Source organism: Protobothrops mucrosquamatus, unplaced genomic scaffold (assembly GCF_001527695.2).
Source record: "Protobothrops mucrosquamatus isolate PMUCROS unplaced genomic scaffold, P.Mucros_1.0 scaffold_181, whole genome shotgun sequence".
Taxonomy (NCBI): domain Eukaryota; kingdom Metazoa; phylum Chordata; class Lepidosauria; order Squamata; family Viperidae; genus Protobothrops; species Protobothrops mucrosquamatus.
This window is the reverse complement of record NW_015386257.1, coordinates 430,270-456,756: the sequence shown is the minus strand read 5'-3', so window position 1 is coordinate 456,756 and position 26,487 is coordinate 430,270. Positions and strand designations below refer to the sequence as shown.

At 42.5% G+C, this 26,487-nt stretch overlaps 2 protein-coding genes across 2 annotated transcripts in view; one reads left to right on the top strand and one right to left on the bottom strand.

Moving 5' to 3' along the window:
• Positions 1-1,954, top strand: part of CWC15 (CWC15 spliceosome associated protein homolog) — a gene marked incomplete in the record, with an annotated part of 16,759 nt that extends 14,805 nt beyond the window's left edge. Inside the window, 1 exon segment of the mRNA XM_015823857.2 lies at positions 1,508-1,954. Within this exon segment, the coding sequence (XP_015679343.1) occupies positions 1,508-1,637 (130 nt within the window).
• Positions 1,955-9,364: 7,410 nt separating this feature from the next.
• The window catches only part of AMOTL1 (angiomotin like 1), a 33,421-nt gene continuing 16,298 nt past the window's right edge, over positions 9,365-26,487 (bottom strand). Inside the window, exons 6-12 of the mRNA XM_015823824.2 lie at positions 25,119-25,264; positions 22,037-22,186; positions 17,597-17,787; positions 15,807-15,932; positions 13,436-13,662; positions 10,710-10,982; positions 9,365-9,529 (exon numbers count right to left, since the gene is read on the bottom strand). Coding sequence (XP_015679310.2) covers positions 9,420-9,529; positions 10,710-10,982; positions 13,436-13,662; positions 15,807-15,932; positions 17,597-17,787; positions 22,037-22,186; positions 25,119-25,264 — 1,223 coding nt within the window. The 3' untranslated portion in view covers positions 9,365-9,419. The remainder of the gene's footprint in view (positions 9,530-10,709; positions 10,983-13,435; positions 13,663-15,806; positions 15,933-17,596; positions 17,788-22,036; positions 22,187-25,118; positions 25,265-26,487) is intronic.

Sequence of the window (26,487 nt, the reverse complement as noted above, 5' to 3'; positions counted from 1 at the left end):
TACGTACAGTTGCGGACCTGCGCCTTTTTCGCCGAGCCCTGAAGGCCCATCTATTCCGTGCGGCCGGCCTGGCGTAGTTTGATTATGTTTCAGTGGGGGTTTTGTATGGGGTGTTTTTAGAGCAGGCCTGTTATTTAATTTGATTTTACAACAGAAACTTGTGTATATTTATCGTGGTTTTTAGTATCGCCTGTTCACCACCCTGAGTCCCGTAAGGGAGATAGGGCGGTATATAAATTTAATAAATAATAAATAATAATAATAATTTGCAGTGTCCTGTGATCACATTTTAGTATGATTTTAATCAGTTTTACCATAGGTTTGCTTTTATCAAGCCCCACACTCACTTTACAATTGCTGCATTTGCTCAACGACCACTGCAAAAACTATAATAAAATCAGGTGGTCATGTGACTGACCTGTTTTATGACCATCGCGACTTATGACCAAAATGGGCAGGCTGCATCATGGTCATAATTCAAGGACAGCCTGTATGGTTTCTATAATCAACTCATGTACGCATTCATAAACTCCTGTTTAGGAAGATCCGTAATATAAACAAAATCAGGACTGTCTGGGGGAAATTATAACATTGGGCCCTTGTTTTATCTGTCCAAATAGCACTTACTGTGCTTTTCTTAGTTTCAAATGTCATTTACCACATGACCTTTCATATACATTTCATAGGATTTTCAGTTGTTCCTTTGTTTTCTGTAATATTCTGTTGTTCTCCATCTCTCAAGGTTTTCTTAGCCGAGATGAAGTTACTCAGAATGGTTCATCCTTAATCTGGCCATGGTCCCAATCATTGGCAAATGATGACTGCTTTTTTCATGCAGTTCAGCCTTACACATGTTCACATAGGTCAGTGTTTCTCAACCTTGACAATTTTAAGGCATGTGGACTTCAATTCCCAGAATTCCACAGCCAGCATTGCTGGCTGTGGAATTCTGGGAGTTGAAGTCCACATGCCTTAAAATCAGTGGTTCTCAACCTTTTTAATGCCGCGACCCCAACCGGTCGTAAGTCGAGGACTAAACCGGTCATAGGTCGAGGACTAAACCGGTTGTAAGTCGAGGACTACCCAACCGGTCGTAAGTCGAGGACTTTCCCTGCCCGGGAGCGCTGCGCATGCGTGGTTCCGGCCCCTGCGCCGGCCGAGGCGTAGCTGGCAAGCAGCAGAGACGGAGCAGGCCGACCACCAGCTGGCCCAGCCCAAGGGAGGTAAGGCACCCGCCGGAAAAGGGGAAGAAAATGGCGGACAAAAAAAATGGTGTACAGCTTTGCTTGGCGACCCCTGTGAAATGGTCGATCGACCCCAAATGGGGTCCCGACCCACAGGTTGAGAACCACTGCTTAAAATTGTCAAGGTTGAGAAACACTGACATAGGTTGTCCCTGGTTCAGTACTCAACCTTCCAGAAGGGGAAATGTGCCAGAATATTATAGTGTGGACCAAAAGTCTCTGGCTATGCTTCTCACATGTAGATTGTTCCTTTCCTCTTATAGGTGGGACGACGATGTCGTCTTCAAGAATTGCGCTAAGGGTGTAGACGAGATAAAAAAAGACAAACGATTCGTCAATGACACGCTGCGGTCTGAATTTCACAAAAAGTTTATGGAAAAATACATCAAGTAGGGTCTCGTTTTTGAATAGTCTGTGTTGCCGATAGGTTGTGCGGGGCGCAAGTCGTTTGACTTCCATCGGAAAAAATGCTGGCTTGGATGGAAAATCTGTCCACAATGGGCAGGTATCCTTCATGATCATAGGTGTCTTTTTAACTTAATTCCTCATCTGGCATATTTTGCATGATTTGTTGTTGTAAACCTATCCCCTGCCCTCCCCTCCCCCTTTCTTGAAGATGTTGGTTTCCTTATTGCGATGAATGTATGTTCACCGGAAAATCATTCTGTAAATGTTTTGAAAATGACTTCCAATAAATCCTTCACTTACGAGACTATTTTCTTTCTTAAACCTACATTAGCTCCCTCTCCTGCTCTGCAAATTTTGTACTCTCCCTCTCACTCAAATGGGAAAGCTTGGGTATGTTTTTAGATTCAGCAGTGGTCCTTCTATCTCCTGTGACAGGAAGCATCCTTTATTAGTTCTGGCTGATGTGTCGTCTGCAAACCCTGCATGGACAAGCAGCCTGACCATTACTCCTCAGCACCGGCAGCCTCTAGTTTAGAATTGGGCCCTACTTCACCAAAACCCCACCATAAGGAAGATGGGGTGGAGAGGACAGGGGTTGAAAAAGGGAAAATGACAATGTCGGGTGGATCATACCCTATTCTGAGAGGTAGGAACCCAGCAGCTGTAATGGTACGTAGGAAAGACATTGGGAGACAGAGTGAACAATGGCTGCCTAGGGAACAGTAAGATAAGAGACAGCATGTCCTGCAATTGGATAGAGGGTGAAGCAAGAAGCTCAGAAGGGACCCGCCCTAGTTTCTTGGGTGGTAAGGAGAAGGCGGGAGCCTTGTATCTTCAGACTTGCAAGAGTCTCTTAATGCAGCTTTACACTTAGCTGTAGACCTAGCTTATCTTGGTCTACCACAATGTCTACCACAATGATTGTCTACCACAATGATGGTGTCGTTTTGCTGCTTTTCCTGATATGCCCTTGGGTGGGAGAAGAGCAGACGAGGGTTTTCACTTGTGTTTCTGAATGAAAATGGGGAACCGCTTGGGTTAATGTTACGTCAAAGAATTGGTGACGGGCCTGCCTTTTAGTCTGGTTCAGAATAGTTTTGCTAGCTAGAGATAGGAAGATTCAGATTTAGGTTTCTTCCCCTGCCCTGGTGTCCTGGGCTATGAATATAGCCTGGAGGAAGAGCTGGAGCCAAGATAATCAGATAGGAAAAGTCTGAACCCAAATCAGGAGTGGAATTTGAGAAAGCATATCTCACTTGGTTCTCCTTAGGATGAAGGTAGGGAGAGGGGAAGACACTCTCGACTTGCAAGATTCTCACTATTAATCCTATAATAAATGTAGTTTTAGTACTCATGACTTTGGTGTTAGCACTAGCAATAACTCTTAGAATTATCTACCACTTCACAGTGCTTTACTGCCGTCTCTAAGCGGTTTACAGAGTCAGCATATTGCTCCCAACAATCTGGGTCCTCATTTTACTGACCTGGGAAGGATGGACGGCTGAGTCAACCTTGAGCTGGTCAGGATCGAACTCCAGACTGTGGGCAGAATTAGCCTGCTATACTGCATTCTAACCACTGCGCCACCACGGCTGGTTCAAGTCTGGTCTACCATAAAGGGCTGATACCACTTCCTCCCCACGCCCTAACAGGATTTCATCAAGATGTTATTTCAGGCTGTTTTCACTGATTATGTTTGTCTCCATGTACAACTTCTTTAAAAAGGGAGAGATAACTAAAAACTAACTATGGAATCCTTGTTGCCCTCTGAACTTGGTTGTTTGCTTACAGCTGTTTCATTACCCAACTAACACCATGTTCATTACGTCTGCAAGCAAATAACCAGAGTATCAAGGACTCCAAAGTTCCACCCCGAGCTTTATATATTCTCTTCTATTTAAAAAGTAACCGGTGGTATAATGACCATAGTTACTCCAAATATAAAGATGCATATATCAATTTACTTATCTGTATGGTAACTTACATTCTTGTGAGGTACCCAAACAGAACCTAGTGGGACTCTTTACTTATTGTCCTTAATGATCACCAGGCTCCCTGATGTTTTATTTTTCAATTGAAAATACTTACTTGGATTTATGTCTCACCTCTCACCTACTTTCCTGCTAGTTCCTCCATAAACCAGCACTGCTGTTAAAATAATTGGCAAGCATTAAACCAGCCCTAAATGGAAACCTAGCAGACTACAGAGCATCAGACAAATCATGTATTATTGGCTAATATGGTTAATCAAGGGTAGAAGATCACCAGGACATCACAGAACTGTGACCAGTTTGGGAAATTAAAACAAATAAATAAATCTTGGAAGACTGTGTCCAAAAAAGCTACATGGGGATTTTGATATCACCAGGAATCAGCCTTGAGTCAAAGGAATCTTTACCTTTCATGGTCCGTGTCCCGATGGCAGCTTATTTTGCTTGCAATCTGTTGGGAATTCCCCTAACCCACGGGTAGGCCACCTTGGCTCTTTTATGATTCGTGGACTTCAACTCCCAGAATTCCTGAGCCAGCATGGCTCAGCTTGGAAACCTCTCCCTTTCCCCTCAGCATGGCTGGCTCAGGAATTCTGGGAGTTGAAGTCCACGAGTCATAAAAGAGCCAAGGTTGCCTACCCCTGCCCTAACCTCATGCAAGGAAACCCAATTCAAGGAGTGGAGACCATTTTACTAAAGTTCACTGAGCGCTATATTGATTTTTTCCCCCCCCCCAATGAAAAGCTGCATACACAGATGTGGAGGAAAGAAGAGAGATTTTGGGATCAGTCACATTTAAGAGAAGGCAGGCTAATAGGTTTCTTTAAAGTAGCAGGGGTGTCCAACCTTGGCAACATTTAAGACTTGTGGACCTTAATTCTCAGAATTCTCCAGCCAGCCATGCTGACTGGGGAATTCTGGGAGTTGAAATCCACAACTCTTAAGGTTGCCAAGGTTGGACATTTTTAAACCATGAGAAAAATGGACCCTGTCTTGGCGGGTGCAGTGGCTCCATTTATCATGGATCTCCTGTTTGGGGAATTCCAGAAGTACTTTCTCAAAAACAGTTACTAAAAAATAGTTGTCCCTCTCTGTTGGGAATGGAGGCCTCCACTTTCTCATGGCCATTTGGCTCTGGATAGTAAATCCCAGAGACCGCTTCCATCCTAACCTTTGTTATCACAAAGACAGTAAAACTGACATTCCTTTAAAACTGCAAAAGCAGGGCTTCCCCTGGGAGTTTCTCACATATTTCATTAAACTGAAAAAACAGATGTGGGAGGCTACAAAGCTCTAATTAAAAATCTTCAGTGCTCAAGAATAAAATTCAAAGCCCACAATGATTTCCTCTGCCATCTCTGATTTTAAATACATAGTCCTCAACTTATGACCATTCATTTAGTGATGGTTTGACGTTAACGACAGCACTGAAAAAAGTGACCTATGGTTTTTTTTTTCACATGACTGTTGCAGCAGGCCCGCAATCACAAAATTCAGATGCTTGACAACTGACTTGTATTTATGACGGCTGCAAGGTCCTGAGGTCATGGGATCGCCTATTGCAACCTTCTGATAACCCAAGTCAATGGGGAAGCCGGATTCACTTAAGAAGTGTGTTACTTATTTAACAACTGCAGTGATTCACATAACAACTATGGCAAGAAAGGTCGTAAAATGGGGCAAAACTCACTTAAGTGTCTCATTTAAGCAATGGAAATGGGCTCAATTGTGATTGTAAGTCAAGGATAACCTGTATACGTATGTACATCTTAATTTTAAACAAATAAAACCAAGGCTGGCAGTGGCTGACCCAATTTATGACCATCAGAACATATGACCATAATGGACAGACTCTATTACAGTCGTATGTCAAAGACTATCTGTAATTTCCAAGTAATAATTAGTTCAAATTCTTAAAAGGTCTGAAATTATACATTGGATCCCAAGGAGACTGGAACTTGATTGAGCATCTCTAGCACAGATAAAAGACATCGCTTACTGTGTACCATGCCATCATCTAATCAATTACACAGATTTGCATTACGTGTGCAAAAATATCACAACACGTGATATGGTGAGAGGTAGGGGCTGGGGAGAAGCAACTGTTTTTCATGTAAAAAGATGAATTTAACAAGCAACATCTGGCATTTCTATTTACCTAAAGTAATTAGTTGATGAAAGCATGAATCTGGACTTAAGTCATGTTTGTTCCAAACACATGGTTCCTACTAGCGTCCCATCAAATGCCACTGATTTTCCACCCCTTTCTACTTTCCCCAAGAGTCAGTTACATGGGTGCACCCATTCATATACATATACATGCACTTAAAAGACTTAAAACTCATACTGTGTTTGCGCGAAAGAGTACTTTACTAAGGACAGCTCTCTTTTCAACAATTCTATAGTTGACATGTTTCAAGAAATCTTTAAGATTGCCTGTACGAATCGAGCTTAAAGCTGCAAAACCATAAGGTGATGGAGTTCTATTGATCAAAGAGGCCCCTTACCCAGGCTAATATAAGCTCTTTTACTACTGATGATTTAATTACTATGAGCAAATATACATAAAGCTACATGCACTAACTATAACTCTGCAAACTATTCTTAGTTACAATAGAAGAAAATATATATCTCTGAGCTTGGTTTTTTTCCTTGCAGATGTTTCGTTACCCAACTGCAGAACATCGTCCTGTCACCTGGTTGGGTAATGCAACATCTGCAAGAGAAAAAAAACGAAGCTTAGAGAGCACCAAGGATTCCACATTCTTAGTGAATTCTCTTACTAGTTATATGTTGTTGAGCAAGGAGGTAGTTGGTTAACAAAGTAACCCCTTGATCTGTTCCTATCCACAAACTCAAGCTTTATTCTAAACTTGGATAATTCATGATTGGATAGTTTGTAGTTCAGCAAGTTCTGGGAATTCTTCTATCATAAAATGTGCTGCAGAGTGGGCCATTAAAGTCCACTTTGAGCAGAGCACATTATATCAACACAATTATAATATGCTAACCAAGATTTATGGTTTGGCATGTTTTGGAACATGATGCTTTCCACAAGCACTATATTGCCAATCTTTGTGATGTACTAGGGTGTAGTTTGCATCAAAGAAATGATTTGTAAACTGTAGTTGTATACATTTATTATATACAATATTAAGGCACAAATGTAAGCAGCAGAGAACAGGAGAAAATTCTTTGGCTGGCCAGAGTCACCCATATTTGTTATGGAAGATGAGACGCTATGTATCTATACAAACACATTCAAGCTGTACAATGCTCTGCAGTAGCCAATCTGCACAACAGAAACACAACAGGGGAAATTGACATTATCTTACAATCCATTTGCCCGGAATATAACTATATAACGCTATAAATGTCAGGCAGGATAACATTGCAGCAGCACATAGATCAGGTATGAGCAAGCTAGAAAACACTGGTTTACAAGGATAGCAGCCACTATACAAATGCAATACTGTAGATAAATTATGCTCTAATAGGATGGGCTGGAATGGGGGTGAACTTCCATCAGCTTGATGACCTCACCAAGTTGGTTAAGGGAAAAGTGGGCAGGGATATTAGATGTTTGCAACTTGCCTATAAAATCTAGCTAACCAGCCCTCCCAATGCAAAAAAAGACCCCTAAGTTTTGGCCCCGCCTACTTTGCTTAGACTCCGGGGATCCTCCTGGGCCACATATTTTGGCACTAAAAAATCTACAGTGACATTATTTTTTGCATGCAGCCAGATTAACAAGATTTTAATGTCCCGATTCTTTTGGCTTGGGAAAGCCACCTGCAGTTTGCACACAAAAGAATGGTAACAATTCGCCCTTTGTGTGCAAACTGTGCAATCTTGGATGTAAATGTACTGTTGGAAAGGTAATTAATAGAAGGCCTGGTCTTTAATGAAATGTGGCAAGGTATGTATGTCTAAATGTACATACATATACAGTATACAGGGCTTTTTTTCTCATAGAACGCCCAGAACGGAGTTCCGGCACCTTTTTTGGATGGAACCTTGTAGGGTAGGCAAGGCGGGTTGTATGACGTGTGTGAGTTCCGGCACCTTTTTTTTTTTTTTTTTTTTTTTAGAAAAAAAGCACTGCATATATATAATATAAAGAAGCAACTTTTAGGCTAATTCCCCTCTAGATTGCCATGTTTTGCACCTCAGAAACAGCACTGAGTAAGCAACGCTACGTACAGTCCTGGTGTACATCTTTGCCTTATAGTCCATGGAGAGAAATTTGAGCAAGACCACAGTCAGAATTTGAGGCCAGCTATTTATGCTTTGGATCAAACATAACTTGGACTCATAGAGTGCTGCATTTGGGGCTTTTTGCCACAGAGAACAAGGAGCTCCATGTCCTGGATAAACATGCCCGTAACAAAAGGCAGTTAAGACTGTCTCCTGGTCTATAGAGGAAGGGAATGAGGAAAAAGAGGTTTGCATTACCTTGCTATCTACAGATACACCGGGAAGTAGCATTTACTACAAGTCTTGGGAGACTTTTTTTCTTCACCTAACATCCGATGAAGAGGCAAATGTACGAGTCAGAGCAAAACCAGAACACTGCTACATGGACTAAGGACTCTTACCAATGTACACACTTTTCGTCAGAAAGAGTACAGCGTAACAAGCACTAAACTACACAACAGAGGAGAATACAAAAACAACGGCACATTTGGCCCCATCCAAAAGGGACCATTGTGTTCACTACTTCCTATATTATATTAGGACTCTTTCGACAATCCAGCTTACAGCAGAGGCTCAAAGAAATCTTACCTAGGCAGCAGGATCATAAACAGATCTACTGGCAAGTCAGCAAAGCTGATCCAAAGAGGCACAATCTTCACACACGACTGTTCAGATGCATAACCTCTGGACAGAGACCGGTCCCCTTTGGGAATTTTGCTGTGGGTGCATCCTTGCTATGAATCCAAGGAAGAAATCCCATTCAATGCTTCTGGGATTATTAACTTTAGGCCTAAATGAGCTGGGATCTGACAGAATAAATTAAATTTGAAGGAGCTGGTGATCATTTGGTTGTTTTGCTCACTGATTGCTTAGTTTCGTAATGCAGATGATCTTATGGAATAAGACCAGCAAGTCATGGCTCTCATGTATTGAGCACCTGGATGTCAACTCATTTTCCTCTGTGGTCAACAGCATTCAGGGACCCGCTGTAGACAGAGACAACTACGGAGATCACGGAAACAATTTAAGATTAACCTGTCTAAATTTGGTTCTACCAGAGATCTACGCCGGCATGTTTGACATACAGTAGAAGCAAACCCAGATGGTGGGGGAATCAAAGAGGAAAAGCAGGAAGAAGGTAGCAGCTAAAACAATGATATTTGGAAGTCCTGCTCCCTCGCCCAAGAATCGCAAATACAACTCAAAAAAATTCCACGTAGGCAACATGCCACCCAATGATGTCACTACTTAGGTGGTAAGAGAACATCAAACACATCCTCCATAGAAACATCCTCTTATTCCTATAACATCTTGCCATCCCCTCCCCCCAAATCCACATCATGGTTGACTGTACATAGCAGACATCCCAAATGTTCCATCTCCAACATTCCGAGTCCTCTGCCCTCCTCAACTCTCAGATCCACCTGGAGTTTTCTTCTAGGTTCGAACTTTCTTGGTCCAACTTTGTGGTTCTCCTTCAGAGTTTTTAACTCAAGCACAGCAATGAAAACAACAACCCCCCCCCTCTTCTCCAGGGTGATGAGGTGCTTTTACCCAAAGCAGCAAAAGCTCCACGGCTTCAAATAAGGACTTCCATCATATCTGGATCTGGAAATTCAGGCTTATGAAGCAGATTGCTAACTCTGCTTTTGCTGATGTCCAGGAGTTTCCCACAGCTGGAAGAGTTTTCTAGGAGGGAAAAAAATGTAGAGAATGGGTCAGGTTTTAGGGCCAAATTACCCGTGTTTAGTATAGAAGCTGATCTACAGAAATCTACAGGTATTTGTTTTTGCTATCCGGTTTTAAGACCGTTCTTTCGGGCGATGGCAGCCTTAGGCACTGCCAAATAAAATGTGCCTTAACCCTGCTGGATGTAAAGCTCTTGGGTACAAGCGGCTTCCATTCAAAACAATGTGTAAAGGAATAGAAGAAACATTCCTAGGAGGGGCCACAGGGAAGCAAATTAAAGAAACACAGAGCCCCTTTAACTCCTACAGGTCAGTAAGAGATTAATCAGCTAAGTAAAAGGTGAGAGTTTTCCAAGATGGAAAGCATCAGTGAGTAGAAAATGGATGATTTCTGAATTTTGCTTTACAGGTAGTCCTAAACCTATGGCTGGTCACTTAGCAACCTTTCGAATTTACAACAGACCCCCAAAAAGGTACTTACGATCCAGATTTGAACTTCCAACAGCTAGTACCCCCCTCATCACATCTGTATTTTCGCTGCTCGGCAACCAGCTTGCATTTATAGCTGTTTGCAATGTCCCACAGTCACATGGCCGCGATTAGGAAACTGCATTTACTATCGCTTTCTGGCCCCCCCAAAATAAAAAAATGGCTATTGCGAACAATAGGTTTGCTTACCGACGGTGGATTTGCTTAATCTCCACGGTAATTTGCTAATGACTGCCACAAAAACAGTCATAAAATCGGATTGGTCATGTGATGACTCACTGAATGATTGGCATGACTTACAACAGCAATAGCAATAGGACTTAGACTTTTATACCAGTTCACAGTGCTTTACAGCCTTCTCTAAGTGGTTTACCGAGTCAGCGTATTGCCCCCAACAATCTGGGTTCTCATTTTACCAGCCTCAGAAGGACAGAAGGCTGAATCAACCTTGAGCTGGTCAGGATCGAACTGCTGGCAGTCGGCAGAATTAGCCTGCAATACTGATTTCTCACCACTGTGCCACCATGGCTCTTGTATAATTACTTACAACTATAATTATAGTTATAAATCGAGCACTACTTGCATTTTGCTTTTCCCAGGAGCAAATTTTCAAGACTCGGAACTCTACAAATCGCAAGTTGACAGATCCTGCCAGTCACGTTCTCGGGATCAATGCAATTGGAACTGCTCACCTGGTCTTTCCCCAGCATTTTTGCCTGCGATGTGCCTCAGGGCCGGACTGCTGCCAGAAGAATGACTCAGTTTTCCTCTCCCCGGAAAAGAAGCTGCAGTGGGCCAGAAAAGCTCCGTGCCTTTGTCTGTCTGAGTGCTGTTGTCTTTGCTGCCCATTTTAGCATGGCAGATGGTGACCGGCCATGAAGACATTGTAGAGGACAAAGATGGAGTTGGAAGGGTCAACGAAGGGATGGATGAGTGTTCAGAGGTGTCTTTTCCTAACAACAAACCTTCAAGAAAATAACAACATGGACACCAAGATATTTTTCATTATATTTCTACCATGGCTTCCTCAAAGAGCATACAGACTAAATTTTGCAACATCTAATGCAGGAAAGCTACATTCTATGCAGGATGGTTGCAAGTACACAAAACTGTAAGCTAAAATGCCTGGGAGTCTGACCAACAATAAGCAATATACGAACAAGAGTGACTACAGAACCCAAGATCTAGTCTGCCATCGAAACTTAATTGTCTAAACCTGGATTCCTGGCTTGCCTCGACTCTCACAAACCTGAATTAGAAGCGTGGGGTTTTAGTTGGCTTCCTGATCTTGGCTTTTTACTGGAGTGGTAAGCCAGGACAGAAATATATTGTTAAGCTTCCTATATAGATGACACTCTGCTGGTTATTCTAACTAATATCCATTAAAGAAGGAACAAAATGGGAGTTATTTGAGAGCACTAACCTGCACACTTAATGATTACTAATAGTCACACTTCTCAATGTTTTTAACCTCACTGTTTTATGCAAATTCCTGTAAACAATACTAAACAAATACAGTAAGTAGCATATATATATATATTGCCCATCATCCATTATTGTCTTTGTTAAAATATATTTCTCACAACCAATCCTAGTTAAATATGCTGATGTTTCTGAAACTTGCTGGCTCCTTCTAAAAGCAATGGCTGGAAAGGAGCCAGGTCATTTTTTTTCCCAACCACATTATACTCATGGCAGTGATGCAAACTGGCTGAAATGATGTGACAGGGCTGAATGTTCACAAACTTTTTGGCTGCTCTGGGAACAAAGCTAGTGGAATGCTTCCAGCAGCAATTTATGAAGAAGGGAAAACTGCCCATATGGCAGAAGTAAGCAAAGCCCTAGGGAAAAACTCTAGCTTCGTAGGGAAAGCTGAAAATAAGTTCCAAAGAGTTAGTCCAGATATAAAGAGACCTGAGGCCCAAAGAAGTATGCAGGCAATAGAGTCCAAAACCTAAATAAAATTTGGGACATGTGCTTTGGAGACTATGTTATCGTCTTAGCATATTGTGTGAAAAAGGCCATTGTGTTAAGCCATAATAAGACGTGGAGCCCTTGGTGCTCTCTGAGCTTGGTTGTTTTCTTGCAGATGTTTCATTACCCAATTAGATAACATTTTCAGTGCTAGGACTGTCTATCACTGAAGATGTTACCTAGTTGGGTAAGGAAAGTTTGGCAAGAAAACATCGAAGCTTAGAGAACAGCAAGGACTCCATAGTTAAATCCTGAGAAACAAATATTATTTTCTGTTGGTACATAATTTGGATTATTTGTTCAAACATACCGTGTATCACCTGTGGACTTCAGCTCCCAGAATTTGTGAGCCAGCTATGACTACATTCTGGGAGTTGAAGTCAACAGGTTGTAAAGTTGCCATAGTTGCCCACCCCTGATTTAGCATGTTGCGTGACCCAAAACCATACTTTAAAGACACACACCCTTACAACTGTCACTGGGGTGCATCTGGTTATGCCATTTAAACCTTCATAACTTTGTATATTACTTTGCTGAAAGTATGAGCCAATAGCGATGCAGTAAATCTCTGGCCACCACACAATATTGAAGCAGGATATCTGGCAAATAAAATATCCTATTTCAATAATTATCCTATTTCAACAATTAACCAGTGGAACAACCTAACAACCTGCCTCCAGAAGCGGTGAATGCTCCAACACTGGAAGTTTTTAAGAAGAGACTGGACAGCCATTTGTCCGAGATGATGTAGGGTTTCCTGCCTGAGCAGGGAGTTGGACTAGATGACCTCCAAGGTCCCTCCCAACTTTATTATTATTGTTATTGTTATTATTGTTGTTGTTATTGTTATTATTATTATTGTTGTTGTTGTTGTTGTTATCACTTTTTCTACTGCCATATTTACCACTGATTGATCTTTAAAATAGTTTACCAAATTTCTTAAAAGTAAGACTTCATAAAATTGTTGACTAAATAAATCAAGAAAAGTTTTCATCAAAACATAACTGGGAAAAACAGCAAGCCATCCCAAATGTGCATGGAGCAATATTATATGGGTGAAGTACAACATTTATCTTCCTTTAAGACAGTGTTCCCCAAGCTCAGCCATTTTAAGATATGTGGACTTCAACACCCAGGACACTCCAGCCAGCAAAGCTGAATAGGGAATTCTGGGAGTTGAAGTTCACACATCTTAAAGTTGATGAGGTTGAGACTCCCTGTTCTAAAAAAATGGAGAACATTAGTAGGTCTTCGCCAGGCCCCAGTTTACACACCAAGGGTGGGTTCCCATGTTCTACTGAATGATAAAGAGTTGAACTAAACAAGTTATATGAACCTAGCCACTGCAGTGGACAAAAGACAATACAGGGTTTAGCATATTGTCTGAACAAAACTGGCTCATTCAACAATTGTGGCTTCGTATCACATATGAATTGAAGCTCACCAATGCTTTCTTTCCAAGACTTTTCTTCTTTCTTCTCCTCAACGCCCTGGGTGTGGTTCAGGGAGGTCTGATGGGAGTGTGTGCCCGTAGCCGCAGCTATGGATGGCACCGACTGAGCGGGCCGCAAACTTGCTGAATCTCCTTTGCTGGCATCTTTCCTGGATCGCTGCTGAAGAACCTTGATCATGGCATCTTTCTCGATGATTTTTGCATACAGATTCTTTATTCTGGTAATAGTAGTAATTTATTACACTCGTAAACGCAGAGGTAATAGTATTATTGAAGTAGAAGTAAGACTTAAAGAGGTCACTTGGCCCCAGCTAGAACTGGGTAGGGATTTGGACCAAAACACTTTTCTCACTCTAGATTCAAATGTTGTATCCTTCTGATCCCGGTTAGGGTTTCCTTTAATCCTGCCATGATCAATTTAGCGGATTTAAGCCATAGTATTTGTTAAAAGCACACAAACACACCACTTCCACATTTGTGCATGGCTGCAAAGATAACCAAGCTGGAGTGGCTTAATCCCCCGTGGATGTGACTGTGCAGCTCAACCAGTCTGCAATGTATTCAGCACGGACAAAATATTTTCTGTATAGAAGACATTTGATTGGTACCATCCTATCAAGGGGCTGTCCCCTTGTACAGGAGTACTCAGATAACCTTGAAAAAGGAGTACAACAAGTGTTACTGAAAACATGAACTTAGCCGAGAAAGACAGGAGAGGACGAGAAACTCAGGATTGTCACTTCTTGATTATCTTTAGTATAAGAGAAACTTGAACATTCTGTTATTTCCTATAACAATAAAATATACCTCCAGTAGTTCTTGTGGTATCTGTTTCCTGATCTGACCTATCTTGAATGGCTGACATTGAGAGCTCTTTCATGCGAAGAAGAGCAAAAATGGACAGTCTGGTCTGCCCCCTCCTCTTGCAGTCATCATTAAGAGGGTAATCCTAAAGATGACCACAGAGTTTCCCAAAATTTTCTAAAATTTGCATCACAACAGATGCTATTTGCTATAGAGTAGATTTACCCATCAAACCTTCCTCCTATTGCATGGATAACATAGCAGCATCTACTGTGAAATGCACAGTGGTTTATATTATTAATTGACATTTCTCAATTCACACAATGCATGAAACCATGAAACAACCACAGGGTCGTGAGTCTAAAATGTGGTTGGCTAGTTGGAGACACTGTCATGTAAGCACATCCTTGGTTTGTATACATGGAAGAAGGTGGGAAACAGATGAATACAATGTTCCAATACACTCTGTTCCTGATGCAATATTAATGTTATGGCCTGACTGGGATATGTAGGCATCATTTATTTACTATATCATTGCCAACCAGTATATCAAAACATTCAGAAATGATTAAAATATGGAAGAATGGATGGTAAAGTTGATGGAATTGGCAGATATGGCCAAATTGACTGTTTTAATTAAAGAGAAGAATTTATCTAGTTTTTTTTTTCTACTTGGAAACCACTTCTGGACTTTTTGCTCAAAATAAAAAAAAATAAAACTTTTGATTTTTGGTTTTGATGAATAGGATAATTTCGTTATAATAGAAATGGCTTCGAATGTTTAGAAATGTAAAACAAAAGGTTGAAATTGTGCTCTCTCTCTTTTTTGTATTCTACTACACTGAAAAAGTTGAAAATCCCTATTTTTTCCCCCTTTCTTTCTCTTTGCACCCTTCTTCTTTCCCTTAGCATTCTAACGTTTGCTTCTTTCTGTATTTTCATCTTATAATAGACTTTAATAAAATATTGGAAAAAAAAATGATTGAAATACACCAAAGGAAACTGTGTGAAAAAAAATATACACAGGGTGGAAAAGAAAGCTAAACAAAACCATTCTTCTATCTACAGCAGGGGTCTTCAAACTTGGCCCTTTTATGACTTGTGGACTTCAACTCCCAGAATTCCTCAGCCAGGCATGCGTGCCTGGCTGAGGAATTCTGGGAGTTGAAGTCCACAAGTCATAAAAGGGCCAAGTTTGAAGACCCTTGTTCTACAGCATTAATACAAGAAAGGCCTGAATGAAGAGATGGGTCTTCACTTGGTGCCCCCCAAATGCAAGAGAAGATGCTTTAGGATCTTCCAGGTAGAGAGCATTCATTAAAGAAGCCCTGTAACCACAAGAGGACTCTTAGTCAAAGTATAGACAGAGGACCTTTTCTAACCCTTGGCAACCAACCAGTTTTCTACCATGAATGCAGCACGTTCAGGATCTGGTTCCCAAGTGGTTTAGGGCCTTGTATTCCAAAAGCTGAACATTCTTATTAAGCACTGCAGGGAACCTCAGCGCTGCAAAGCATCATTCAAATCCCACAGCAGCTATTTCACAGCTGTTCCTTACGTGTATTCCATGTCCTGACACTTCTGGTTCTTTTGCATCTTCGCCTCTTCTTCCTGCCATATGCGGACTTCCAGAGAGCTCTCGCTGTAGCTGCCACTGCGGGAGTGGCTGGTGGCCAAAGTCTCTCTGGCAACAGAAAAAAACCCCCCAAAAAAGCTTTTATCTGACTTGATCAAAATACAAGAACCTTCCTTTCATCGATCCAATTATCTGCTTCTCTAGTCGGGGAAGCTTTCTTGTCTCTCAAAATGGAATGTCTTTCATGCTTCTTCTGTGTGGTTCTTTTGCCAAAGAGACCATGGGTGACACCTAGTTGCCTCCGGGTGCTCAGTGGGGTACTTACTCATAAAGGGTTGGGACTTCCTCTGCCATTGGCATCCCGGGATGGCAATGCAGTGCCCAGGTGTGTCATGACAATCCTAATGGCCTCCACTAACTACCAAAGAGTCCCTCTGTGAGGGAGATGGGTGGTTAGAAATAGGAAGGAAGGAAGGAAGAAGAAGGGAGGAGGAGGAGGAGGAGGAGGAGGAGAAGGAGAAGGAGAAGGAGAAGGAGAAGGAGAAGGAGAAGAAGAAGAAGGAGAAGGAGAAGAAGAAGAAGAAGAAGAAGAAGAAGAAGAAGAAGAAGAAGAAGAAGAAGAAGAAGAAGAAGAAGAAGAAGAAGAAGAAGAAGAAGAAGAAGGAGAGGNGAAGAAGAAGAAGAAGAAGAAGAAGAAGAAGAAGAAGAAGAAGAAGAAGAAGAAGAAGAAGAAGAAGAAGAAGAAGAAGAAGAAGAAGAAGAAGAAGAAGAAGAAGAAGAAGAAGAAGAAGAAGAAGAAGAAGAAGAAGAAGAAGAAGAAGAAGAAGAAGAAGAAGAAGAAGAAGAAGAAGAAGACGACGACGACTGTGAGGTCCTGGGTGCTCTCTGAGCTGGACAGTTTTCTTGCAGATGTTTCATGACCAAACTAGACAACATCATCAGTGCTAGAAGAGAGGTGAGTTTGCAAAGAGGAGGAGAAGAAGGAGGAGAACTGTGCGGTCCTTGGGGTTCTCTGAGCTGGGTTGTTTTCCTACAGACATTTCATTACCCAACTAGGTAACATCATCAGTGCTAGAAGGGAGGGGAGTTGTGGAGAGGAGGAGGAGGATAACGACGGTGGGGTCCTTGGGGTTCTCTGAGCTTGACGGTTTTCTTGCAGACGTTTCATGACCCCACTAGGGAACATCCTCAGGGCTAAAGCGAGTGGGGTTATATTGTATAGAAAAAGAGAACAAACCCCACAAGGACCACACAGTCCAATCCTGAGCTACAAAGCTGCTCCTCCATCTTTCTCCCTTCACCCTCTGGGCTCCTGATGCTCTGGGAGTCTGCAGCCCCCCCCAACCCCCCCCACTCTCTGAATGTCCCCAGTGAGAAGAGCGATGACAGCAGACAGACGGATCAATCTTGTCCAAGTGGCTGCGAAAAGGCGATGCTACAGACTCTGAGTAGGTAGGTAGGTAGGTAGGTAGGTAGGTAGGTAGGAAGGAAGGAAGGAAGGAAGGAAGGAAGGAAGGAAGGAAGGAAGGAAGGAAGGAAGGAAGGAAGGAAGGAAGGAAATATATGTGCACTTACAAATCTCCATAATCACATGAGACAACCAACTCTCCCAATATCTCACAAGAGGTCTATGGTGAGCTTTAAAAAAAAGATCTCAAAAGCTCTTGACTTTCACCCAACACCCATGGAACACCGAAAAAGCCTATCATTCAGCCATCTCTATACATTTTGGTGAATAAATAAATACATTTTAAAAAGTCAATAAATCCTACTTTTCTGTCGCAGCTGTGGCTGCAGCACTCATGGCAAAGTGCCGGATTGTGCTCTCCTCGAGGTACTTCTGCTCCCACTTGGTCATGTCAGCTTCTAAAGCCAGAATCCTCTCGTCCTTCTCCCGCACTAACTCCATTAAGGCCGGGACGTTGTACTCGGGCACAGGGGCTGCTTGATAGTTCCCTTGTTTCTGAAATAAAGGAAGATGCTCTTAAACCACTTTAGTATAAATTTAACAGGCAAGGAGCTCACAGATCCATCTGGTATCTCTTCAAGCTGCCAAGGTTGAGGAACACTGCCCTTAGAAATTAATCAGTATATGCACCAGTGGGCCAACACAGTCAGAAAATTAAAAGATATGCAAGACAGACCATTTATGCCAGGGGTGTCAAACTCAATTTCATTGAGGGCCGCATCAGCATTGCGGTTGCCCTCGGGGGCGGGCAGGTGGGTGTGGCCAGGGTGGGTGCGGCCTACTGGATGGGCGTGGATGGAGTGGGTGTGGCCTACTGGTGGGCATGGCCAGCTCTACGTCGTTCACGTCAAGGGTGCCTGTGGGGGCCTGGGCAGGAGTGGGACAGCTCTGAGGGTCTCTGGCAGAAGGGGGTGGGACCGGGGCAAGCGCCAAGGCATGGTCCATTTCTTCATTCCTCACAAAGGGTGACACCTCCCCAGCATGCACCCAGGGGGCGGGGCCGACGTGGCAGGGGCTGGTTCCTCGCTGTTTCTGGACGGCCTTGTGGAGCTAAGACTGAATGCATTTCAGCATAGATGGCCACCACAAAATTGTACATTGGCTCCCGGCCGGCCTGGGCCAGGGTCAAGGCAGCGGGGGCCATTCCCTCACTGTTTCCAGGATGGCTTCGCAGGCCGCATGAAACCACTTCGCGGGCCGCATCCGGCCCCCGGGCCTTGTGTTTGACATGTCTGGTTTATGCTCACAATGACTTTTCCCCCCATACAATGCCCCTTAGATTTCCCTACAATTTTGGCACACTTACAGTAGGTATTTTTTTTCACTGCGTACACTTCACTGAATTATAAAGGCACTTTTCCAGTCAATTATACCAGGAAAAGAATTAGATATAACCTGAAAAACAGCCTGCGGGAAAGTATTTCTGGTTTTTGGAACGAAGCCCGCCAAAGTACATAAATAGCACTTCAACAGCAGTCTCAATATTGGCTCCCTACGGGGAAAGGTTTCCATTATTGCATCGTCTTTCCAGATCTCAAGATATTCATAGCATTTGACAGAACATGGCAAACTCTACCTCCTCAGTCCAGCTGATCTTGACCCTGAACCAACCAAGCGACGAAGACAAAAGATTGCTACTATACTTGGAGCCTATGGGAGTCTGAAGAGAAACGGGTTGAAGCTCAACTCTGGTGAGACCAAGTGGGTGTAAGAGCACGGACCGTCCAGTTCCAGGGACATACCAATGACTGGATGGGAAGGTGCTTCCCAAGACAGAACTAGGATACAAGCTAGAGATTTATTTATTTACTAGCTGTACCCGGCCACGCGTTGCTGTGGCTCAGTCTGGTTAAATGGAAAAGATGCCACCTGTGTGACATCTATATAATAGTAGGTATATAAAAACACGCGCGTATTCGAATGCAACGTTGTGTCAAAATTTCAAAGCAATCGGTGAAGAACTTTCGGAGATTTAAGATTTTGAACAAACAAACATTTACATTTTTATTTATATAGATTTTAACTTCAGAATCAAGTAGCAGCTGGGATTAGGAACACCTTTACCCAGATTTGTCTGGTGCCCTACCTGTGCCCTTTCTGGAATCAGGAGGCCTTACTGGAAATGAGTTGTGTCTGAGTCATCATGCATGTGGACTTAAGCAAAACTTTACTCTCTTGGTAAAACATTAATTATTTGATTGACTGATTGAAAGTGAATCTTGAAGATCACTCTGAAGCTATAACTGGTCTGGAATGCAGCAGTGCAAGTGGTTATCGGTATGCCTGGCCATGTTCTAGCAAGGTTGGCATGCTTCAGGTCCCTTAATTAAACAATGTCACCTTCCTGTCAACCCAGGAAGTATACCTTCTCTGTTGCTGTACCTGATCTCTGGAACAGCAGTTCCCCCCTGCGCCCGAAGTCTGAACAGCCCTGATCTTGTAGGTCTTCAAGAAAGCACTGTCCTGGGCAAGATCAAGTCAAGATTGGGTATCTATGACCCAGGACAGGCATGGCAACTTTGGCTGACTTGATCTGATTGGGCAGGAATACAGTCTAAACCCATTGGTGGATTCTCCATCTCCAAGTGCTGGAGAATCTGGCTTATTCCATAGGCACCAGACTCAAATGTTTGGGATATACACTGGATTGAATGTAAGGAAACTGTGGGGTTTTTTTTTCTTCTGGAATGGTACTGGAATTTTATTTTAAGTGTTATGCTCTTATACAGAGAATATAGAGATGTGTAGTAATGGGCAGTGTAAAAGTGGAAATAATGAATACATTTGACCTCTGGCCCTCGTCCCACCAAAAGTAGTCATGACCAGGAGTGTCATCAGGTAATATCTGCTCTGCAGTATATCCCATTGAATTCAATAGCTTATCATAGAATCATAAAGTTGGAAGAATCCATTTTGGCCAATGATCCCAATTTTCAATCAATGCAGAAATTAAATTAAAGCAGTCCTGACAGATGACTATCTAGTCATTGGTTACATCCAGCAAAGGAGAAACCCATTTTTTAAAAAAATAATTGGTTCTACAGCTCCGAAAAGAAGATGCTTGTTATTGTTTACTCCACAGAAAACATACATGGTCTCCTTATATCACTTAAAATATGGCAATAAAGTCATATTTCATTGCTTTCAGTGACCTTAGTCCTGACTCAGTTTCATGAAAAATCATATTATCAATGCAATTTTCTAAAGGGAAAATTAACCTTGGAAGTCATTCCTCACCCTATGTTGCATACTACAATGTCCCTTTGTCTCCAAACTTTTACCCAGGACATTAACAATGCAGCCTCATCCAAATTGTAGGAGGAGCCTATTGAGGTTCTAGGACAGTGGTGGCGAACCTATGGCACAGGTGCCAGAGGCGGCACTCAGAGTCCTCTCTGTGGGCACGCGTGCCGTCGCCCCAGTCCTAGGCCTTCAGCTGGGTTTTATAAAACCTTTTCGCTTTAGGCCTCCGCTGCTGTGTGCAAAAAAAAAAAAAGGTTCAATCAATCAATCAATTTCAACTTCTCGTGGAAAAAAAAAAGATCTTGCAAAGTTGGAATTGATTGATTGAACTTTTTAGTCCCATCTAGTCTGCCGTTACCACCGCAACCACGCCCAACCAATGGGCCACACCCACCCGGCACCCGACGATGCATAAGTGGGTTTTGGGTTGCAGTTTGGGCACTCGGTCTCTAAAAGGTTCGCCATCACTGTTCTAGGATAGTTCATGGAACAATTCTAGACATGGACAAAAATCAATCAACTAATGCATTACAAGGTACACTTCACATGACATAATAACTATTACAAAGCAGTTTTCAAAGCTGAAACAGAAACACCTTTATATGCCTTGCCTTTAAAAAATTATGAACAATCATGTTTGTATTCAACTTATGCTAGGCAAAAGGCAACCCATTTAAAATATATCAGATGTGATAATGGTGCCAAAGTCAAAATGTAGTTTGAATGTTCTTTCAGCTTTATCCATTTGGGTTCAGCTGATAAGACAAGTCAGATTAACTTCCCAGAGCCCCTGGGAATCAGGCAGCCTATAAATTATCAAAGCAGACCAATCCTAGTCATTTTCAGAGAAAGAATAGATTATATTCAAGTGGAAAATCAAGCAATGGTTCCAAACACAAACTCAGAAACAAGGTATGTGCAATCTGTCCTCTCTCATCTCATTTCTAGAAAACCCAGGGGCAATCCAGCAAATTACATTTACAACACGTTTTATTAGCCAGGATCCCTAACCACAGTTTGATTCCACCAATTACTTTTGTTAGCTGGCAAATATATATAACCTGTTAGCTTCAAGCAGAAATACAAACCACCCCCATCCTCTCTTAGCAATAGCAATAGCACTTAAACCAGTGTTTCTCAACCTTGACAATTTTAAGGCATGTGGACTTCAACTCCCAGAATTCCACAGCCAGCATTGCTGGCTGTGGAATTCTGGGAGTTAAAGTCCACATGCCTTAAAATTGTCAAGGTTGAGAAACACTGACTTAGACTTATATACCACCCCATAGTGCTTTACTCCACTCTCTGTTTACAGTTTACAATGTCAGCCTATTGTCTGGTATCACACAGCTCAAATGGAGGCTCATCCTTAATTATTTGCTATTTTTTAATGTAAGAATATTGAAATTAATATCTCTTTTATGTTCTGGTCATGCGGCCTTTGATCTGACAGCACCTTAAATCACTCCAGGGGACCAAAGATTCACCCTCAATTTCTCACCTGCTGCAGCCTCAGAGATTCCAACTCTCTTTCCAGCCTGGTGCGTAACCGATGCTCCATCTGCTCTCGCTTCTCATAGGCTGCCTGAAGTTGGGTCAAGGCCTGCTGGAGCTTCTCTACCTTCTCGACATGCGCTTGCTTCTTCCGTAGCTGGAGGCAGAATCACAGAAACTCAGGGACGGGAGTCACTTTGTCTGACCTCCAGTACAATACAGTAAGTTCACCTCAATATCCCCAAGAGCAGTGGTTCTCAACCTTTTTAATGCCGCGACCCCCAACCGGTCGTAAGTCGAGGACTAAACCGGTTGTAAGTCAGGGACTAAACCGGTCATAAGTCGAGGACTACCCAACCGGTCGTAAGTCAAGGACTTTCCCTGCCCGGGAGCACCACGCATGCATGGTTCCACCCCCTGCGCCGGCAGAGGCGTAGCTGGCAAGCGGCAGAGACGGAGCAGGCTGACCACCAGCTGGCCCAGCCCAAGGGAGGTAAGGCACCCGCCAGAAAAGGGGAAAAAAATGGCGGACAGCCTTGCTTGGCGACCCCCGTGAAATGGTCGATCGACCCCAAATGGGGTCGCGACCCATAGGTTGAGAACCGCTGCCCAAGAGGAATAATTCTAATGAAATGCTTCCAACGATTAAGAACTTTTATTCTCCTCAAAACAGAGGACTCTCTGGCCAACCCACCTGTCAGTACAATCCAGAGCAAGGAAATGAGAGCAGCAGAAAAGAAATTTTATTGGGAAAAATATATGGGGCTGAAAACAGTGACCGTGCTGTTATGCAAGACTGCATGTGTATGCAGGAAAAAAGAAAGAAAGAGTTGGCTTTTGGTTCAAAATAGCTTAGAGATCTTGGAAATGGTTCATCCCATACTAAATCCCAATATGGTTTGTTTATAGTTCATTCAGTATTTTCAATTCACTGAGGCTCATATAAGCCATGGCTTTGCTCGGATAGCAACAGCAACCCATTCATGTCTGAACTTTAGTCTGTGTATATTCGTGAAAAGGGGGGGGATATGGTGCTCCTTTCCAGCTTGTGAACTGTAGCTTCAGTCTCTTAATCTTTGTGAAAGCTCCCTCTCATCTCCTGCTCCAGCTGGGAAGCGAATTAAAATGAATGTTGTATGTAATTTCTGAAATAATGGAAACCTAGATAAGGGTATTTTCCTTTCTAATTGTAAAGCGTCTTTAAATATAATTGTTACTGTCAAGTTACACAGCTGCTGTGCTAAACTCTAGACGTAGTTTATGGATTAGCTGGCAAGGTATCCATTCACCAACCATGTGTGATAGTATGAAATCCCAGTCTACTTTGAGGGTCTAAAACAGCTCTAGCCATTGGTCATGGTTCCGACAAATGAAACTCTTCAAAGTACTTCAAGGCATTGTTTACCTTAAAGAATCTTTATTGGAGTAGCATAGCTTCGGCACCTACATGGTCGAAGCTGAAATCTGAATTCCCCTCCCCTAAACACATAGTATCAAAGCACAATTCACTCCCCTAATTTACAGTCATAAATCACATTCTCCAATTAGTTTGAAATGCAAGCTTTCCCTCCCGTTCTCCAACCCGCCATTTCTTTATCATCTCTTATTTCAAAAGCCCCTGAATTGTTATGTCTAACTAACTCTCATCACAATCTTCTTCCCCCCCCCCCAGTATCATCTAATTCTAAGAGTAAAGCATAGGAGAGAAAAAGGCTGCATCTCCCTATGTTGTCAAAGCAAGAACATCCGATGTTAGCAGCATTGACACCACTTTCATATGACTAGGAAACTAGTTCTAGGGCAGTGGTTCTCAACCTTTTTAATGCCGTGACCCCAACCGGTCATAAGTCAAGGACTAAAAAGGTCGTAAGTCGAGGACTAAACCGGTCGTAAGTCGAGGACTAAACCAGTCGTAAGTCGAGGACTACCCAACCGGTCATAAGTCGAGGACTTTCCCTGCCCGGGAGCGCCGTGCATGGGTGGTTCCGCCCCCTGCGCCGGCCGAGGCGTAGCAGGCTGACCACCAGCTGGGCCAGCCCAAGGGAGGTAAGGCACCTGCCGGAAAAGGGGAAAAAAATGGCGGACAAAAAAAATGGCGGACAGCCTTGCTTGGCGACCCCCGTGAAATGGTCGATCGACCCCAAATGGGGTCCCGACCCACAGGTTGAGAACCACTGTTCTAGTGGAACAAACTTCAACTTCTTAGCAAGTTGGGAATCAAACCAATAGCTAAAACTCTTTATAAGGAGTTATTAATGTGACACAGAACATATTTAAAACAGGATTAGCACCACTAATAGGAGAGAATATATGTAGTTCAGGGTTGAACTGTGGAGTCCTTGGTGTTCTTTGAGCTTGGCTGGCTGCTTCACAAGGTTGAAGATGTTACCTAGTAGTAAGGTAATAAAATGGCTGCAAGCAAACAATCAAGCTCAGAGCCCACCAAAAACTCCACAGTATTATTAACGGTACTGTTCCTAAATTGGATTTGACTCTCACAGATGATTTTTTATGGTTTTAATTGATGTTATTGTTCTTAATGTGTTTTAATGATTTTTGTTGTATGATTTGGGTTACTTTTGTATTTGTTTAATACGATTCGGAAATTACTCAGCAGATGCTCTTCATACTTTCTGGGTTGTAGACGCCTGGCCTCCCTTATGTTTTGGGTTACTCAAGCCACAAGAATAAATGCTGAGAACATATGCTAGCAGATGGGAAGATACGACTAAGCCCAATGGGACTATTCTTAAAAAAAACTCTGCACTGTCCAATTACTGTATACCAAAACAAACAAACTCAGAAAGATGCAGAAAAAGGCAACCCAAAAGACAACCAACATAATGAAGGAATTTGAGAAATGATCTTGAGAAGCTTGATTAAAGCATCTGGGACTCTTCGGTCAAAATATTCCAAATGACCCAGAAGCGTTGCTGTGTCCTAAGTCCAAATATCTCCTTTAATGCTGATGTTTGGGTTGGAAGCCAACCCCATCATCCTTAGCACTAACAGGAGAATTTGTCCACCCACACCAATCCCATGGAAAGAAAACAAGTGTCTGTTTTCGAGAGATAACTTAACCTTCTCACCTCTGCTTCTAGTTTGATGACTTTGGCTTGGGCGCTGTTCAAAGCCTGGTCCAGGATCTCAATGTGCCTTCGCTGTTCCTCATTCGTCAAGCGCAGGGCCGTCAAGTCCATTTCTAGCTTCTCCTTCTCCTTCAAGTACTCTTTGTCTAGAAGGGCAACAAGGTCAAGGCCAGATCCTTCAGAAAAAAACCTAAGATTCTCAGTTTGCAGTATCCAAATTAGTATCCGGGACTCTTTGAGAAATTTACAGACCGTTCTCCTAATTTGCACCATGCTTGCTGCAAAGCAACTTTGGTGCCCATCATTATCTTTGTAACTAACTAGCTCAGTGTTTCTCAACCTTGACAATTTTAAGGCATGTGGACTTCAACTCCCAGAATTCCACAGCCAGCAATGCTGGCTGTGGAGTTCTGGGAGTTGAAGTCCACATGCCTTAAAATTGTCAAGGTTGAGAAACACTGAACTAGCTGTACCCGGCCACGTGTTGCTGTGGCTCAGTCTGGTTAAATGGAAAAGGAAGAATTGGAAATTTTGAAATCGTAAATGGATCGTAAATCGGAAACATTGAAACGGAATCGTAAAATCGTAGCGTGTGTTGCTTTAACGTCCAACAGATGGCGCTGTTTTTCCAAAAAAAGCATGTTTTTACCTGTCACAGGTGTGACATCTATATAATATAGGTATATAAAAACACGCGCGTATTCGAATGCAACGTTGTGTGAAAATTTCAAAGCAATCGGTGAAGAACTTTCGGAGATTTAAGATTTTGAACAAACGAACAATTACATTTTTATTTATATAGAAAGATTATGGCTCTGGGCTTCAAATATAAACTTTGTAAGAAAATACAGATAATGAGTAGCCATTTTATGAAAGACTAAACTCCCAGCAGCACTCAGAGTGCCTAAACTAGAATTATAATTTATTATAGAGAAAGTCCTCCCCTTTGCCATGGACATTCTTGGAACTCCATCATTTAACCACCTCAACAGATGGTTAGGTGAAAAAAAAAAGGCAGGAGAAGCCCGTATGTCTTAAAAGAACCCCTGGAAAATTGTCAGCATGGTGTAGCATTAAAATATTTCCAACTAAGCAGGCAGATCAAGGTTCAAAGCATCAGCTGAGCCATTAAGTCCAATATAGGCTAGTCTTTCATTCTCATCTGTACAAGTAGTCTCCAGTTGTGACCACAACTGAGCCCAACATTTCCACTGCTAAGCAAGACAGTTCTTAAGTGAGCTTTGCCCCAGTTTCTTGCCACTAAATGAATGGTTGTAAGTTGAGAACTACCTATATACTGTAACAAGGTTTTTTTAAAAAACAAAACCAAAACCAAACTTGGCAACTTTAAGATGTGTGGACTTCAACT